The sequence below is a fragment of the Amblyomma mixtum genome, chromosome 3, assembly GCF_055824585.1.
Source record: "Amblyomma mixtum isolate Tamu chromosome 3, ASM5582458v1, whole genome shotgun sequence".
NCBI classification, from domain to species: Eukaryota; Metazoa; Arthropoda; class Arachnida; order Ixodida; family Ixodidae; genus Amblyomma; species Amblyomma mixtum.
The window spans coordinates 91,861,200-91,880,790 of record NC_143014.1 but is presented as its reverse complement, the minus strand read 5'-3'; the positions used below and the strand labels follow the sequence as shown (position 1 = coordinate 91,880,790).

Below are 19,591 nucleotides of genomic sequence, written 5' to 3'. Positions count from 1 at the left end.
TGGTTCATTGTGACATGAGTGAAAACAGCGCGAAAAAAGAAGCCCGAAGGCGAAACGAAGAAGGGACAGGGCTCTTTCCTGTCCCTTCTTCGTTTCGCCTTCGGGCTTCTTCTTTCGTGCTGTTTTCACTCATGTCACAATTTGAAACACTTCTTGCATGCATGTAGGGGGCTTAACTTTCTTAATTTTTTTTTTAAATGCAGTCCTATTGCTGGAAAGCAGCATTAATTGGTAGTTTTTCTCACTGTGTTTGCTGTCTCCATCTACATCTCATTGTAGTTAAGTCGTGTGCTTGGGGTTGCATGCAGGTTGAGCATTTTAAATACATTCACATATAAAATGTATCTTGCTTTGATTCATTCGTAAAACATGCTTCTGCTGCCTCGTATGGCACTTACCTATATGTGGTGTCGTCTGTGTTTGTTGTCGTTTCACTGCTGCTGGAGCACAGATACATGTGTAATATGTTTCTCCAGTGCTACACCTATTATGATGGCAGAGCCTACCTACAGACTCTGACAGAAAATTCGGATCCCTGATTTTTCGTACATACTTGCATATTCGGACTTTCTCATGGCACCACAACATGGCCCATATAGCCAATGTATTAGGGTGTCTGAAATTTCGGGTGCATTGCAACTGACTGCTTGATTTTTCGGACTTTGTTCGTGCTCGCCAGCAATACCCAAGCTGCCATATAATGTGTACAATAAGACTTAATTCAAACTGTAACGGATATTGAAAACTTGATCAAACAAACCAAAATTCAAGTTAAAAGGGAGGCTTTTAAATGGCGGGGCTGATATTCTCCATGAGTTAGCAAATTGTGCCTGTGTGGTTTAGAATTCATACTGTTCTTGGACATCGTCTACTGTGCACAATTACAGTGCAGTCCACTTATAACGATACCACATATAACGATATATCGGTTATAACAATAAGTTGACTTAAGAGTATCAACTTATGCATTGAGGCTATGGAAAAAAAAAACCATATATAACGATATGTTGCTGTCTGTGCTGATATCTGTGCTGAATGTGAGCGTAAACACTCCAATGATTTAGCTGGGAGAAGCATTCTTGGCGTTGCTTCAACTGGCATGACTGCCATGTAGAGAGGCAGGAATTTTGGAGTTCTGTTTATTGACTTTGTAGATAGAATGACGGTAACGAAATTATGAATCTGTTTTCCTTCTTTGTGTCTTGCGTTTGCATTGGGTGGTTAAGTATCGCCATGCAAAGTCTCTCTCTGCCTACAAAAGCACGCAGGGATTTTGCAGTCATCTAAGTCCGAGCCTGCCAGTGGAAGCTGAGTGCTTGTAGGTTACAATGCTAAAATTGGTGGGCTCCAGGGCTGCGAACACTGGAGCTTGATGCCAACAAAACTAGAGTGTGGTGTTTTGCAGCAGAATAAGAGTGTACATGCTTTGGTTTGGAGAGCAAAAGGCAGTGTGCAGTGTGGCAGCACTGCTTTCTGCAACTATGTGATAAATTCTCTGTAATTTGGGGACCTTTGTGCATGGGCTGTTCAGCCTGCAGTGACATCATCTTTGGTGTCCGACTAAAATTACAAACATGTAGTAGGTTGAAGCTTGTTCATAAAAGCCATGCGTGTGTTCAAGAACAGTGTATGATTAGTGGTGGTACTGGCTCTCCTTCTTTAAATAGCAGTTTGTAGAGATTTTAGTCACGACCAGGGACTAAATGGTTTTTGGTGTAGTGCTGCCATGCAAAATCGTTGAGTTTGTATGTATATTAGTGTGCATCATTTTACTTCTCAGTGCTGACATGTCTTATTATATGCATTGCTGCTGTTGTGATAGGAAATCAGTGTTTGCTGCTTCACTTTATTTGGATTTCGGGTTTGGTTTTGCATTAGTGCATTGGAGCGAGTTACCGTATTTACTCGCATAATAGCGAGTTATAGCATATCGTTCCCGTGTTTACGTTACCGTTTACCGGGCTCGGCTAGCGACATCTGTGCATGCGCGCCCATTACCAGGCCGCTAGCACTTTACGGAATCTCTTTTAGCGTTGCGGAGAGACTTAACGTTCGCTTGTAAACAAACATGGCGGCGCCCTGCACAGCCGCTTCGGAACAAATAAGCATCGCCGCTGCATTCTTCGGCGCCATTTCTCGCTCTAAATGAAAGCATTCGCTCTTAATACGCATACTCTCACTGATGCGTCGAGGTTTAAGTGACAACTGGCCAGTGTTATTGAGATAATTCAGCGATTTTCGAGCAGTCAAGCCTAACTATCCGCGTACGTAGCCAAAGTAGCAATGACAACACTGTAGTTATTGTGCCAGCTTTAACATTTTCCTCTTTTGTCATAGTTTTCTTCCTTCAAAAACAACAAAATCAGGGGGCACTTTGTTGACCTAAAGTGCGGTGAGGCGAAAGCCTTAAGCGCGGTGTTGCTGCTTGTGTCACTGATGAGTTGTTGAGATGTTAGGCTTGGCCTCTAAGATTGAAACGCGACAGCATCTTGCAACGCTGCCAGGGAGTCCACAGAACGCCATCGCCCGTTTGGCTCTACGTCTTGCTTGTTGGTAAACTGGTTTTTGAGGAAAGGAAATGTATCTGTCTTGCATACTCGGTGGACACCTGAACCTCGCCGTAACGGAAAGGGAGGAAGATGGGAGTGAACGAAGACACCGTATTCACTAGACGCGCCTTTGTTCATTCCAAACCATCGAGCTGGCATGGCGGAATGGTTAGCATGCTCGTCTCGCACTCCGGAGACCGGAGTTCGAACCCCGAACTCGACCAATTTCCTGCTCGGTTTTATTTATTTGGTCTGATTAGAAAGGTTAATTAGGCTAATTGGGTGATTATGCAATGAACTAAACTAGGTCCCACTAACTTGGAGCATTACTATACGATCCCTTTAATTGGTTGCATGGTTACTAGCCAAAGTACAATTGGTTTGAAATTCGCTCACTGTGACGTCACGACCGTTTCGACCAATTGAAAAGCGTGACATTTCTGTCGACAACTCCTGCTTACAACGATGAGGCATTAAAGGCTTCCGCCTTAAAAACAATTCCTGTAATGCTTGTCATATTCGCCACTAAATCTCCTAACTATCCACGTACGTAGCCAAAGTAGCAACGACAACACTAGTTTTTGTGCCAGCTTTAACATTTTCCTCTTTTTTTCATAGTTTTCTTCTTTCAAAAACAAAAAAAATTCCTGTAATGCTTGTCATATTCACCACTAAATCAGAAAAAAAAAAGTTGATCCAGTCCAGAGTTCAAGTGCTTTGACTTACTGTCAGCAGATGGCGCCACTATGTTTACATCCAAATCATGCATCTAAACATCCAAAGAAGCGACGCTTTGCGCGGCAAACAGATGTTGTAGCTGCATTTTTTACAGCGTTCGCAATGCAGTAAGCGCAGCGTACGCAAGGCTAGTGCGTTCTGTGTAGTAGACTTGTCTACTGGTCAGGGTATTTTTAAAGCCGCTGAGCCGACCGGTAGCAGAAAAGTAGTGTGCATGTCATTATATGCAGAGAAAAAGATGATTAAAGAGCAAGTATTATCTCACTGCAAAGAAATGCTTACAAAGCATGCATATTTTTATAATTAATGCTGGGGCGTCTGCCATCATCATCATTTCTTTTTGCCTTACGGTAATTTGTTACGGTCGAGACGGTATGCAAAAACGTCTAACGTGCACCGCGCTAACCGGAAAGTCCGGCGTCCGGTAACACGGTAAACGGTAACGTAAACACTTTAACGATATGCTATAACTCTAATGATCGCACTCGCGTAATGATCGCGCCCCCTAATTTTGGCAAAACTCCATTTTTATTCCCCGCGTAATGACCGCACCCCGAACTTGCCGCTGCGATTCGTCGACGATGTCGAGTCTAGCTGACGATGATCGTACTTGCTATCTGTCTGACAGATGGCACATGCAGATGACCATCTTGCTGTGTCAGCATTGCAGCGGCAGCTGCCTGTTGGCTGACCTGCAGTCACACGGGCAGTCTAAATGCGGTTGTGCTTAATCGCGGATACCAAACTTATCTGCGGTAATCTCGAATCACGGTTCGCCGTTGTCGCAAGACTGGCCATCGTTCTGGGTTGCGGTGCAACGAAGTGACGCGGTGATCCGGCTAAACTTAATTGTTCTCGTAAATAATAAGCCCTGGGGTATGGGAACGTCAAAAATGAATCCTCCTTGAGGATCACTGGCGTGTACCGAGTTGCTGCCGCCGTTGCAGCGCGAGTTACCCGATCTGCTTGCACGCCAGCTCCGCTGCTAGGCGTCGCTGAAATCGCTCGTATATATTTCTTTTAATACGAAACAATTAGGTTGTTAGTAAGGCAGCATTACAAGTAGAGCATTCATTATAGCGTTGGTCAGTTCAAAAGCGCCGTCCACTGTGGCTTCGATACGAAACAAGTTAGGCCTAGCGACGACTAGGGAGTACAGAGCGCCGTTGTCCGCTGCGCTCGCGGGCGGCATCATTGCGGTAAGCTCGTGGAATCTGGTGCTGCGAGCGTTCCGAATTTGTCGCCTACTTTAACGATGCGGCAGGGACCGGACAGTTTTCGTCGTAACGGCGGTAAAATGCGTAGCTTGAGCGCCGCGGGACGTTGCTGTTGTATGCTGTTACTGTGCCATCGGACGAGATCGAAGGCTGCACAAAAGCGCTGTGGCGCAGCGCTATACACGCTGCCTATTTTGATGCGTTGCTCTTGGAACGTGATTTAGTGCGTTGAAAGTACGTTCTTGAAGTGGGCCAGCTCGCGCGCTTTTCGCACTCTTCTCGGTTAACGACGTAAGCCGAGCTCGGTTCGCGATAACCGTGGGTAGCGCGCCCGAGTGACAAAGGTAGTCTGACCCACAACTTGTTTGCGTTTTCGGGGCTCAAAATTTTTGAAGCGAAAAGCTTCACTAGGCTAGTCAACACCGGGTCTGGCGTGTGCCGTGATCAATTTTAGCCACATCTGCGCGTGCGCGAGTTCGCCGCGTCATGTCACTGGAGAGGCGCACGTGGTCGGCAAAGCCGCCGCCGAACGCGGCTCCGTCGGTCGACCTTCGCCATCGTTCGGGCGCTCTGCGCGTGTTTACAGAGTGTGCATCGGCGCGCGCGCGGCTTCCTCGTATGAAGCTCACCGAAGCTTTTCGCTGATATCCAGGCTTAAAAGCCAATTTTTTTTGTTAAAAATTTCCCCCGCGTAATGATCGTACCCCTAAATTTGCGTCAATTTAAAAAAAAAAAATCTGATCATTATGCGAGTAAATACGGTAGTGGTGAAGATCAGATGTTCAGTGCATCTTGCATTGACTGTCCAGTACACTCGCCGTCAAAAGTAAATGGAAGGTGACTTTGTCTAAAAAATTCCATTTCTTTAAATCTAAAGCATAATTGCCCATGCTTGTTGGTGCACAGTGCAATTCGCAAAATCACTATTAGGCTGCACATATGTATTCAAGGATGCATGAATTAGGGGGCCAATGATTAATTTTTTTCGTGAATATTGCCTTCCATTTACTTTTGATGGCACCTGTACATTTGGGTTTCGGCAGTAGAGTGAATGAGAATAAAGCTTGTTGAACCTGTATTTTAATCACAGACCTACGATTATCTTCTGTTATTTTCACCCCTTGGTCTCATTGTTATCTACGTCGACTCTAAGTAGTTCAGTAGATATAAAGAGCTCTGTGCAAAAGAAAACCAGAAGTGCTATCCTTGTTTGCATAATTTTTTTGCTGCATTCTGTGCTGTGCTTTTATCTTTTACCCATGTGTGCATTTTTAATGGCTGGGTTCTTGTGGAGAGTTTTTTTTTTTTTAATTGCCAATAATTTTCAGATCCTGCTTGGGGACTTGAAGACTCTGGCACTTTCTCTTGATCCGACAGCCTTTGATAGCAGCATGTGAGTTTCTTTTCGTTAGTTTGTATGAATGCTATTACTTGTTATAGAGGGTGGTAAGAATGTCTTCTTGCAGGAAAAAGCTCAACAAGACCTATGAGGAGGGTGTCCTGAAGGAAGGTGAGCTGGATGAAAGGATCTTTCTCGATGAAAACGCTCAGGAGCGGATAGGTACACCAAGACATACCTTGGACTCAGTGCAACGGGAACTGCGGATGTCCCATGCTGAAACCGTCGTTAAGGTATGGCCTTCTTCCCTGTCAACTTAACTCGTTTTTCTTTGCTGCAAGTTAGAGCATTAATGTGTTACCTTCACAGTGAGTGATTGCTTGGTTTGAGTTCTGCTGAAGTTATGGAAATTTGCCAGTTCTGCATGGTAGAAGTAATAAAATGGTTTGTGGGGATGGGGTGCCGTCAGGCATTCAGACACTTGAGGTTACTTACTCTAGTTGAAGTGAAAGCAGTGTGTGTAGTGTCAGAAAGGGCACTAAAGCATGGTTCTGTTCCAGCAGCTGGTGGAGGTTCCCCAGCTCTTGACGCCCTTGACAGGTCGCAGCAACCTGCACAACCGCGAGGCCATCAATCGCAGTCCGGTGTCGACGGCTACTCAGTGTGCTAGTAAACTCCAAGCTCTTCTGGCTGGCTGTAAAAATGCCCCAAGCAAAGAGCTGCAGGATTTGTTCAGGTAGGCACTGTTGTGCTATTACTTCTGTTTGAGTTACTACTTGGCTGTGCTGGGTGGTGCTATGTAACTACAGCTCTGCCAGGGATTGTTTGGGCGTCGCGTGCAAATTGGCAAACCGGACACAAGGGAGAAGCTTCCTAAATCCGTGTTTGCGTACAAGTGCTTGCTTCTGCTCGTTTTAGGAATGGGGCCTGATATAAGTCAGTAATGGAGCTTCTACTTTGGATGCGAGTGCTGTTGAAGTGGTTGTAGAATTTCTGCAGCTCTGGGAGATGCATACTTGAGATGGGCATTAACACACTGTTCACATTACACACTTGACGTGCAGCGCTGTGCTATGTGCAGTGCAAACATTAAAACAGCATTGATGTTGTTTCCAATTGAGAGTCAAAAGGAGGAAGCTGTTGTCACTGTCCACATTGATTGGAAGTGGGGATGTTTTTGTTACAGTTATTACAAGAAGCTGTAACTGTAAATGGTAACAAATTAGACTACTCTGCATTATAAACATACCTATGTTCATTCTTTGGGAGTGCAGTTGGAGGGGGGAGGGAAGAGAAGGCTTTTTTTTTGTTCTTTTTTTAGATGAGGTTTGTAAAAAAAAACAAAAAATTGGAAACAGTAACCAGGAAGGAAGGGATGAATGATTAGTGAAAGAAGGAAGAGAAAAAGTGGTGCTGTGGTGGAGGCTTCTGGAATAATTTCGACCACCTGGGAATATTAATGTGCACTATTTTTGCACAGCAAACAGGTGCCGCTTGCGTTTAGCCTGCATCAAAATGTGGCCGCTGCGGCCAGGATTGAACCCATGTCGTTGGGCTTAGCAGCTGAGTGCTCTAACCACTGAGCCACCACGGCAATAACAAGGTGTCTGAAAAAAGTGAAGTTTTTGCAAGAAGTGAAATGTTAAAGACACTTCTGGTCTGAGTAAGCTCCAGGGCACAGATTTTTACGTGTGCCGCTGCGGTGGCTCAGTGGTTAAGGCGCTCGGCTCTGACCCAAAAGACGCGGGTTCGATTCGGCTGCGGTGGTCGAATTTCGATGGGGGTGAAATTTTAGAGACCCGTGCACGTTAAAGAACCCCAGGGGGTCAGAATTTCCGGAGCCCTTCATTACGGCGTCCATCATAGCCTTTTAAACCTCCATGAACCAAACAAACCAGATTTTTACATGTAGCCAAAATTAGTGTGTGAAGTGCAAATGAAGTTTTCTTGTGGGTATTCAGTGTACGGGAGAGAAACTAATACGGGGAATGTTTGGTTGGTAGGAATGGTATCACACTGAATGGTTCGATAATTATGTGGCACCTGAAGCTGCCCAGCATCATTGTCTTAGGTGTTGTATGTGGTTTGATATGTAATCATTAATATATGAGAATTCTAGTACTGTGTACAGTGTAGCCACTGGTGAGTTGTTCATTGCGGAGAATGAGGTGTTGTGTTGGATGTACAGGTGCGGAGAAAAGTAAACGGAGCTCGCAGTTGTCTTCAAATATTTTTTATGCGTTGCCTAATTGAAATATTTAACGGTATGTGCATGCTACTAGAGGACGTTGCTGTGCTTTCTTGTGGATAAACTGTTTCTTCATTTCCAGTAGGGATGGCTCATGGTAATTGCACTTTAAACGGAATGGCATGCTTCATTTACTTATGTCTGCACCTGTACAATGTGTTGCTGTTACTGTGGGTGCCGCTGGAAAAAGTAAAACTGCTCCAAGAATTTATGCGGCGTTCATTTTGAATTGTAGTAGACTTATGCTGTTCCAGTGCTCCATAAAAGAGTGCCCTGAAGTGTTAACAGAGAAAGAGTCCTTGAATATTATGATTGTTATTATTGTTATGGAAATTTCATTTACAGAAAAGCTGTAGGTTTCTCAGAACTTTCATGGCCAATTCCTTAATTGTCATGTGTTTGGCTAAAGTCTTGAGAGCATTGCAAAGCTGCATGGTAGGCATAGGCATTGATATTTGACAAAAGCCACAGGGTGCTTTCCTCAGAAGGTCTCCTTTTGACATCAAGCTATAACTTTGTGCCAAATTCATCAGATGCTTCACTTTTCTAGTCTATTTAGGCATGCATTGTGTAAGTGACGTTTGCCTCTGTGTTGGTTTTCTGGGTAGGGCGATCTCACATGGAGCATAAACGACAGGCTCTTGGTTACAGAGGTGGCATCTTAAAAGGTGGCAAATTTTAAAAATAGTTGTGTAATAATATTTTAAAGTGAAGAAGCTTTGGTGGTCTGCAGTAGTTTGCTGCTTTTCGAAAACCAAGTCTGTATGTAGGTTCGGGATGCAAAACTTCACTTAATTGACTTTCTTTGTTAGTAGTAACTTTTTAGTTAGGAAAGTGTTGTTGCAGGTGATTTTCTATGTGTGTATTTTTTTTTCTTCAGCAAATTTGATCCTTCACTGGAAGCCGGCATCTTGGAGACTGTGAAGACAATGGGTGACACGTTCTGCAATGCATATGCACAGGTAAATGGTTTGCATCATTGTGGTAATTGGGGAATTTAGGGGACCCACACTTAGCACCCCTCTAGTCACTAGGCGTATGGCGGTGTTATCATGTGTACTTGCAGCAGCTTTAAAATGGGGGGCTGGCTGCGTTGTGGTTGCATTAGCTGCTCGCTGTGCCATTTTGCCAGAAAACTGGAACGCTAAATAAATGAAAATTGGTTTTTGAGGAAAGGAAATGATGCCGTAACTGTCTATATGTTTCGGTGGACACCTGAACCGCGCCGTAAGGGAAGGGATAAAGGAGGGAGTGAAAGAAGAAAGGTTGGAAGAGGTGCCGTAATGGAGGTCTCCGGAATAATTTCCTGGGGATCTTAAACGTGCACTGGCATCGCACAGCACACGGGCTCCTTTTGCGTTTCGATGGAGGTGAAATACGGCCGCCGCGGTCGGACCCAGGTACTCTTGTCAGCATTCACATTTCTTACGAGCCACGCGGCCCCAACACGCCAGCACACGACATTTAACGCTCCTGCTCAGCGACCACGAGGCGCCCCGCATCCTAACTTTCTCCTACGAGCGTCCCCCTTGACAAGCCACGATGCTGCGCCTTACGGCAGCGGAGTCGTAAGGAGAAGTATCTTCAACCAACACGTCTGGACTTGTCACAAGAGGCCAGACAGCGAGGCGCCGTTTCCTCTTCCCCCGGACGCCAGCGCGCGCGGCAAGATTTGAAGCGGTTGGCCGCGCGGTCGCTGGTTGGTCCTTTCGGAGTGCCGCCTTTGGATTGGCCAGTTCGGAGGGGCCACCGTTCCTCAGGCTATAAAAGCCCCACCGCTGCAGCATGAGGAGAGACGACCGAGAGGCGCCGACGATACGAGACGCGTCGGCGAGGCCCTCTCAACTCTGCAGATCCGCCGAACCTCCTACGTTTCAATAATGCAGTTATTTCATTCTTGTATCCTTAAGTTTTAAATTAAACCTGTTTTCTTAATTCGAAAAGAATCCGGCCACTTCTTGCTAACATGGCGCAGTCGACAGGATCTGCAGAGGCGTCACCCGTGAACGAAGACCGAGCCGATAACGTGGAGCCCAGCAGAACGCCGACGGTGAGCTTGGAGTCCCCGCTCATTCTGTCCCTTCTGGCATCGGCAGCACGCAACGCACTGACCACCTTGAAGAAACGGCAACTGGTGGAAGAGCTCCGATGCCGAGGACTTTCGTGCAGCGGCCGCAAGGACGACATCGTGACGCGGATCATGGACGACAACGCTCGCCGCCAAGCCGCGAGGGCGGAATTCGAAAGACTGCTGGCCGAGAGAGACCATCTGCGGAGGCTTCTTGCTCAACGACAAGTGTCACACGATACGAGTGACAGCACGGACCAGCAGCCACTGTCGACACGGGCCGGTAACGAAAAGGGCTCCCAACGACACGACGGACCCCGCGCCCCTGCCACGGACACTACGGTGCAGCACACGGTGTCGCCGCAAGCGGGCCACGAAACGGGCTCCCAACGACACGACGGACCCCGCGCCCCTGCCACGGACACTACGGTGCAGCACACGGTGTCGCCGCAAGCGGGCCACGAAACGGGCTCCCAACGACACGACGGACCCCGCGCCCCTGCCACGGACACTACGGTGCAACACACGGTGTCGCCGCAAGCGGGCCACGAAACGGGCTTCCAACGACACGACGGACCCCGCGCCCCTGCCACGGACACTACGGTGCAACACACGGTGTCGCCGCAAGCGGGCCAAGAAACGGGCTCCCAACGACACGACGGACCCCGCGCCCCTGCCACGGACACTACGGTGCAGCACACGGTGTCGCCGCAAGCGGGCCACGAAACGGGCTCCCAACGACACGACGGACCCCGCGCCCCTGCCACGGACACTACGGTGCAACACACGGTGTCGCCGCAAGCGGGCCACGAAACGGGCTTCCAACGACACGACGGACCCCGCGCCCCTGCCACGGACACTACGGTGCAACACACGGTGTCGCCGCAAGCGGGCCAAGAAACGGGCTCCCAACGACACGACGGACCCCGCGCCCCTGCCACGGACACTACGGTGCAGCACACGGTGTCGCCGCAAGCGGGCCACGAAACGGGCTCCCAACGACACGACGGACCCCGCGCCCCTGCCACGGACACTACGGTGCAACACACGGTGTCGCCGCAAGCGGGCCACGAAACGGGCTCCCAACGACACGACGGACCCCGCGCCCCTGCCACGGACACTACGGTGCAGCACACGGTGTCGCCGCAAGCGGGCCACGAAACGGGCTCCCAACGACACGACGGACCCCGCGCCCCTGCCACGGACACTACGGTGCAGCACACGGTGTCGCCGCGAGCGGGCCACGAAAAGGTCTCCCAACGACACGACGGACCCCGCGCCCCAGCCACGGACACTACGGTGCAGCACACGGTGTCGCCGCAAGCGGGCCACGAAAAGGGCTCCCAACGTCTAGACGGACCCCGCGCCCCTGCCACGGACACTTCGGTGCAGCACACGGTGCCGCCGCAAGCGGGCCACGAAAAGGGTTCCCAACGACACGACGGACCCCGCGCCCCTGCCACGGACACTTCGGTGCAGCAGCCGGTGTCACCGAGATCGAGCCACGGAACGGGCTCCCCACGACACGACGGACCCCGCGCCCCAGCCACGGATATTACGGTGCAGCAGCCACTACCGACACGAGTTGGCCACGAGACGTGCTTCCAACGACACGGCGCACCTTTCGCATCTGCTAAAGTTACTACTACAATGCAGAAGCCATTGCCAAGACGAGCTGGCTCATCCATAAAGCCAGAGCCGCGACGAATGCACGGCAGGATGCGGAACGGTCCAACAAGCCCGACTCCCTGGACCAAGAAACGTTACGAACGAGACAAACACGGCAGTCCGCATAAGTCGTATCAGGTCCCCAGGTGGAAACGACGACGCAGTCGTATCGGTGAGCATCACGGTACAAGCCCGACTCCCTGGACCAAGAAACGAAACGAACGAGACAAACACGGCACTTCGCACAAGTCGCATCGTCTCCCCAGATGGAAGCGAAGGCGTATTAGAACGGGCTGGACGCAAGCCACAAGGTACGCAGCGGAGAACGCCCAGCTCGCCCAACAATTGCTGTCGACAACGTGCGCCTGAGGACAGGCGCAAATTTTGGAAAGGCCGTGTCAGCATTCACATTTCTTACGAGCCACGCGGCCCCAACACGCCAGCACACGACATTTAACGCTCCTGCTCAGCGACCACGAGGCGCCCCGCATCCTAACTTTCTCCTACGAGCGTCCCCCTTGACAAGCCACGATGCTGCGCCTTACGGCAGCGGAGTCGTAAGGAGAAGTATCTTCAACCAACACGTCTGGACTTGTCACAAGAGGCCAGACAGCGAGGCGCCGTTTCCTCCTCCCCCGGACGCCAGCGCGCGCGGCAAGATTTGAAGCGGTTGGCCGCGCGGTCGCTGGTTGGTCCTTTCGGAGTGCCGCCTTTGGATTGGCCAGTTCGGAGGGGCCACCGTTCCTCAGGCTATAAAAGCCCCACCGCTGCAGCATGAGGAGAGACGACCGGGAGGCGCCGACGATACGAGACGCGTCGGCGAGGCCCTCCCAACTCTGCAGATCCGCCGAACCTCCTACGTTTCAATAATCCAGTTATTTCATTCTTGTATCCTTAAGTCCTAAAATAAACCTGTTTCCTTAATTCGAAAAGAATCCGGCCACTTCTTGCTAACACTCTGGCTCAGTAGACAAGCGCCTTGACCACGGAGCCACCGCGGCGGGTGCAGTGCTAAATAGTAAATCTCACAAACAAAACTTTATTTACACTTTTATTGATGCCAGCATAAACAAAATGCAGTAGTAAATAATAAAAGGATATGTATTGCATGTGAAAGTTGCAGTAGAACCTTGATGATACGACTTTCAGGGGACCGCGCAAACCATTGTATTATCAGAAATCTCGCACAATGAACGCATTCATCTAATAAACACACTCACTGCTCAGGCTGTTGAAATGAATTAAACTTATTTTTCCTGCGAGATATAAAAAAGTTCCTGTTCTTATTCCACGAGAATTAGTACCAAGACCAAGCGATGTAGAAGCAGGTTTACATGAGGTGCACCTGCACCCTTGTCACCTGTACTTAGAAACCGATGATTTGGACGAAGATCCAGAAAAGACTTTCTGTGACATGTGGTACGACCATGCCAGTGACATGTATTTCTGTTCAGACTCCAACTCCATCTAGAGTCACTGTCACTCCGTCCTTTATATTTTTTAGACAAGAGTGCCTGCATAGGCCTTTGCATAAAAAAAAAATGAAATTGCAGTGTTTGTTTGTGGTGCTAACGCTGGACTGGGGTGTACCTGCGCCGGCGGCATTCTTCCTATAGCCACAGCTGCTTGATCTTCCATAACAGATTGAGTGGCTGTGCTGCAGCGATATGTAGCCTGCTGGGTGACAGCACGGCGTTCACTCGATGTCGCTAGGCCTTGCGTGCTTTGCGTTGAAGCCGCAGTGAGCGTGCTTTTGAGCTAGCTATTGCTGATCGTAGAAACATCTAATGCTGTTACGGTCTTCACAATAATTTCATGTTGGTATGAACATAAAATTGATTTCCGTAACACCTTCGTCAGGGAAGAGAGTGGAAAAGGGGGCATGGCGTGAGCCACCTCGCACCGACAGCCCGGGGTCGCTTGCGTGGAGTTGGAGCCGTTGGCAGAACCGCTCCACCAGCCTCTTCCATTCCGAACGGTTCCTGCTGGCCATCATATGAAGTGCGGCGTGCATAATTTCCTGTCGTATAATTGAGGCTTATACGTAATGCATTATTAATGTGGGGGATTTGTTGGGCCCACACTAGTGCGTCGTAAAATGTGAGTCGTCACATGAACAGGGGACGCATAATCAGAGTTCCACTGTACTTTCTTACCCCATTTTTAAGGGAGCACCAACAATTTGTTTGAACATTGCTTTCTGACGTCTTATCTCCATGGCAGCTAAACAATACATTACTTGCGAAGCCTAACAGCTGTCCAAATACAAAAGCAGTCTTAGAATTCGTGGCATTTTATGGCTGAAAGTTAGTTGTGCAGGCATCTTGAGACAAATGGAAAAGCTTCGTGCTCCGTTCATTTGCCACAAATATGAGACACAGGAGAATAGCAGTAACGAATTGACGATGAGGGCAATGGCCCCAGCTTCGAGGGACGCTGCCATCTTTCCTGACTGTATCTGGTGTTAAGTAGGAGGCATGCTGTTTCTCGCCGCTTTTGGGTTAGTGTCTACCGCCAACTCAAAGGCCCTAATGGACGTTTGCATTCTGCCCATGCACATTGGTACTCCGCTGTTCTGATTCCTCAAAGCGATGGGGCCATCCCACTTTAACTGCTGAATTCATAAACACTTCTTGTCTTGAACTTGAATGCGTGATTTGCGATAGCTGCTCATCTTTCCGAGGTATGCCAGCGATGATGTCACGGCGTAGGGACACATGAAGACTAGTGCTATGAGGGTCGTTCTGATACACTGACGGATGTGCTGTAAAAATATGCTCACTTGGCCAGAGATGGCTGCCTAAAACCTTGTGCTGTTGAAATGTTCATTCAGCTCGATGTGGTTTTGCGAACTGTAGCACAAGTTAGTTGAAGCACCCTTTATATTCACATCTTTACCTTATTTCTGTCTCGGGCTCTTGCTACAAATTCGAGAAAGCTGTTCTGAATTGAATTGTCGCCTGTTGCAAAGCTTGTTCCAAAATGCTCTTGTCCATTCCCATCATTTTCATCGTCATTTGCGGTCTCCAACGCAGCAGCTGCTCATCTCATTACGCTTCTATAGGCACATTTCAAGTCGTCACCGAAACCTCAGCAACGTTTCACAGCCTGCTGTGTGCTGAGTTGTGGAGCACATCTTACAGCTGGCTAATCGCGAGCTCACTCTTTACTTGACTAATGAAGTTTCCACAGACTGTGGTGCAGTTGTGGGGAATGGCGCATTGCATAGTGGAAGCTGGGGGTGGCTCTGGTGGTGCGATTGAGCAGTGCGAACAACTGCGCTCATGATCAGTGGTTTGTCCGGTGCCTCAGGGTACATACTTGGACGTGATTGGGTGTTGCGGAGAAAGTGAAGTTTTGCTCGTCCCAGGGAAGGGATATTCGCGGTCAAAGGAAGAGCATGGCTTTTCAAGCGTGCTTGCAATTATGATTCTCAGTTTGCTTCCAAAGCACAAGCAGCATTCGCTTCTGGGGAGTCTTATTCTCATTATGTGGGTCAAATGTTTAGGGGAATCCCCCAAGGTGGAGTAGTCATGAACTCAAACTAATTCTCATTAGTTTGAGTTCACGTGTTGCTGTGCACTGCGTAGAACCATGCGAATTGGGGCACAGTGTTTATGCATAGTGTATTACGAACTGTGGCGCATGCGTGTTTTCACCGTGGACTGCCATGGATGAGAGAAATTTCACATCAATCCTGAACAGATGGTTCATCATGTTTCGTACTATTCCTGAACATACTACGTTACGTTCTCTGCATCACTGCACTCTGCATCACTCTGCATGACTCTGCATCACTGCACGGCTGCGTCACCGTCTGTGTTTTCGAAAGGTGCGAGTGGCGAGGACGTGAATTGCACGCCGTTTACCTGGCTCGCTTGCACTGGCAGTCGCTTTCCCGGAGAAACAGTTGTGCGTGCGCTCGAATCCGAAACTACCGAACTGTTTGCTTTTTGATTTGCCACTAGTCAGCCGAGCCGCACACGAGGGTGCCGTTTTATCGACCGTTACCTCCTTTGCCTCCAACTGCTGTCTTTGGATTTTATTGTTGCGTGTTTATTGCTTTGAGCTGTGCACGTGCCGTCATGCCGTCCTGTGGGGAACTAGATAACGTGGGATTGGCTGGGAGAGGGTATGCATTTATATTTGGAGGCAGTCTTTTTTCTTTTTTTTTTGGGCCGCGAGGGGTGCGAGGTGAGGGATCTACTTATAGGCAGCAATTTACGGTATATATTGTGCATTATGACCTTTGTAGAGTTTTTTAGGATGTGTTCAGAAAATTATTGCGTGGCTTGGTTTTTGAGGCCTTAATTTAAAGAAAAAAAGTGCACAAATTACACGAGTTAATACCGTAAATACAGTGAGCAGTGACTTGTCTCGTCGTTTGATCAGCCCATTTTTCAAAGGGAGCATGGGGGGGGGGTGAACAGGCAGTGGTACGTGAGCTGCGCTGGGTATGTCCTGGTAGCTTCCAGCCTGCTAGCAATGCTGAAAGAAGAGAGGAAGCCTCAAAAAGAAATAGAAGTGGGGTGTTGGTCGAGGACCCTTTAAAAGAACTCTTTTAACAGGCTGTTTGAAGAGGTCCTGAACCTCCCCTTTGTTGCACCAGAAATGCCGTGGTACCTGTTCTGCTGTCTCCTTTTTCTGAAGTCCTTGCCTTGTTCTGTATCTGCCGCGAAGTCAAGAGAGTGACAGACTAATTGTCTAACTTAATTTCCTGTCTGCCACTTTGACTCTGGTTTCATGCCAAAGGCATTTTTGGTATGCAGACCTGCCGTTGCTTATATTGCCGCTCTCAATGCTTTTATGTTCCTCTTACAGCCTGTGTCAGACCAGCGAAATAGCAATGCACATATGGATTTTGCTCGCAAGCGCCTTCAGTTAGGAGAGACATTGTTTTACAAGGCACTGGAAAACATCGTGAACATTGAAGTGAGACAGCACAAGCCAAATACAGATCTCACGGTGAGTGCCAAAGGATCGCAGTGCTTGTAGTGGTAATGCGTTGTAGCCATCTGATCTTTCTTTTTGCTGATTAACAGTGCATTTTGCGGTATATGTCAGTAGAGTGAGTGTGTGCCACAGACGATAACGCGCTGTGCTCTAGTGAACTTGTATATATTGACCCAGTGATTCCTTTATTAGTATATAGCAGGGTCCATATGTGGAAGGTTTAGGTCCTTTCATATACAGTTGTGGCGTCCTTCAGGTGTTGTCACAAGTGCTAGGTGTTCTTGTATCTGTGGCTATCTGCCTTATGGTGGTGCTCGAAGCAGTTTAAAAACATTAGCTATTTCTCAAGATGAGGTATGGGTTATGGCACATTTACTACCGGGCATACATTCTAAGCTTAGCACCCTTGGTCATCTTTGTTAAAGGTCATGACGATTTCGTAAAAGCTGGCTGTGACACTGTTTTCTTTTCCCCATAGTATAAAGACTGTATTTGTCTTTTAGCAAAAGCATTCTGAAAGAAGGGAACTGAATTTTTAATTTTTTAGAAGTACTTGGTTTTCTTCATGGTCCTCATGGTGGTGGTGTAGTGTCATCTTTTACTCCTGTGTGGTGGCTTAGTGGTTAGGGTGCTTGGCTACTGAGCTGGAGTACCCGGGTTTAGTAATGCCAGCCGTTGTGGTCTCGTGTTGATGAAGATGAAACACACAAGGTGCCGGTGTGCTGTGAGATGTGCAAAAGCAGTTACCCGTGTGTCACAGAAATATCCTGGGAGGAGGGCCATCAAAGGATGCAACTGCACATCTCTCAAATGTCATTCATTATCAGGTTAGCAGAAGCCACTGAAACGGATCCACTCATGGGTTAACAGACGTTTGTGAACTGCTTGTCACCATAGCTTTGTTGTCCTTGAATGCAGCTGAAACCAGTTTGTCGAGCAGAATATAAAGCCGTAGTAAGCAAAATGATGGTACACATACGCTTCCAGTTTTGGGCCTAGTTCTAGTGCTTCTGAATTTATCAACACTGGTGATGCCAAATACTTGCTGGTAGCAGTTATTTCAAAAGAAATTACATTAAAAATTTCTTCCAAATGACAATAAAAAAGGGCAGATATTTTTTAATGAAGTTTGTTGCATTGCAAATGTGGGGGGCTCAGTGACTAGTTATTCAGGTCATGTTCATTTCTCAAATTAGTCCTTATGTGCATGAAAGGAATAAAAGGTCTGCTACAGTATTGCTGAAGGCCACAATCTCAAGGCCATGAAGGGCTCTTGCTCAAACAGTGGTGGCCAGTTTCGGCAGGTGCTTCTACTCAGCATGCATTAGAAGGCCCGTGGTGCAGTGAAGGACCAAAGATGTTGCGTTTTGGAAGCGGCAGTATGTGTCTAGAATTACATACAGCCGTGGCCCAAATTGGTATAATCATTTTATCGTGTATTTATAGCTCTCAAATGGTTGTGGGTGCTTCATGTAGGGCGCAATTTGCTGTATTTGATCTCTTTATAAGCGGATTCCACAGTTGAAGATGGCCTGCCCCCACGGCTCTCTGATCATGGACTAGATGTACCCTGAAAATCGCATATTCCTGTACTTTTTTCAATGGTTCGATTTACAAAGTTTTTGTGATCTGTAATTTGTTCAGCTCTGCAGCTGTGAATGTAACAGTATGAATGCTATTGTCAAACCTGTTCGTATCGATACAGGATATTTTGAGCTAACGTGTGTATCAAAGCCAAACTCTTCTTAGAAAGTGATGTGTAAAAGTGTACGTTTGCTGCCTGCCTATATCAAATGTTGGTCAGCAGCACATTTAATATCTTCTATGATGTGGCACATTCCAGTTTGGCACACATGCTTGCGGAAACTGGCTGTAATGAGCAGCACTGCACTGACTGGGATGAAGTTAGCACTGCGTAAGACAAGCAGAAAGGAACACTGCACAAGGTGCTTCCTGTGTTCCTTTCTTATGTTGGTCTTTTGTAATGCTAAATTCAGCCCAAGCAATGCACCAATTAGCCTAGCAGAAAAACTTGCTTGACACTGTGCCACATCTGGGTTGTTCAGCTTTTATTTGATACAAGGAAATAAAGGTTGCATGAAGTAACTTATAACCGACCATTATGACAGACACTTTGTCATATTCATTACACAGCAAATTTTATTGAATGAGGACATTGTGTGCGTGACATTTCATGCACATTTCATGAGGATTATCAAGCTCTGATTGCATCCATTATGTTGTTCAAGCAAATTTATTGTATTGTTATTTGAAGTGTTCTACTCATAATAAGCCTTTTCTAACATGCCAGTCAACTGAGAACAACTTGTCATCTAGCTTGCCACCAGCCACATCACTCCAAAATGCCTGATTAGAATGCTCTGTATATCCCGTAAAATGTGTTATCAGAACCAAAGGGGTTCATATTGTCATGTGTGGGAGGTGACAGGGTATTGATGTGTCATATTTTACCTTTTTGTCTTTCTTTCCTGCATTGAAGGCACATCTTAGTCACAGTGTATTCCTGCAGTCACTGTTTGCATGCTGCCTGGAGATTGTGATGTTCTGCTACAACTCGCAAAGGTAATTCTCTTCATTCATGTACTACTATAATACAAGGGAATAGGGTTGTGTACTTGATTGGTACCCATTAAGTAATTAGAGATATAAACCTAAGAGAAACGTAAGCCTAGGCTGTTTCTTGTGCAAGCCTCACTGGTGGTAGTGGAGTGACAAAACTAGTGACACTCTTTGCTGTTAAGGCATGAGAACCTTTTTAAAGGCATAGCCCGTGCTGAACTAGAAGAGGGA

General features: G+C 47.6%; 1 protein-coding gene across 4 annotated transcripts in view; it reads left to right on the top strand.

Moving 5' to 3' along the window:
* LOC149350937 (retinoblastoma-like protein 2) overlaps positions 1 to 19,591 on the top strand; it is a 66,641-nt gene that overhangs the window by 8,557 nt on the left and 38,493 nt on the right. For all 4 annotated transcript variants that reach the window (XM_089580098.1, XM_089580096.1, XM_089580097.1 and 1 more), the window contains 6 exons: positions 5,833 to 5,897; positions 5,971 to 6,136; positions 6,407 to 6,579; positions 8,972 to 9,053; positions 16,649 to 16,792; positions 19,281 to 19,363. In XM_089580098.1, coding sequence (XP_089436224.1) covers positions 5,833 to 5,897; positions 5,971 to 6,136; positions 6,407 to 6,579; positions 8,972 to 9,053; positions 16,649 to 16,792; positions 19,281 to 19,363 — 713 coding nt within the window. The remainder of the gene's footprint in view (positions 1 to 5,832; positions 5,898 to 5,970; positions 6,137 to 6,406; positions 6,580 to 8,971; positions 9,054 to 16,648; positions 16,793 to 19,280; positions 19,364 to 19,591) is intronic.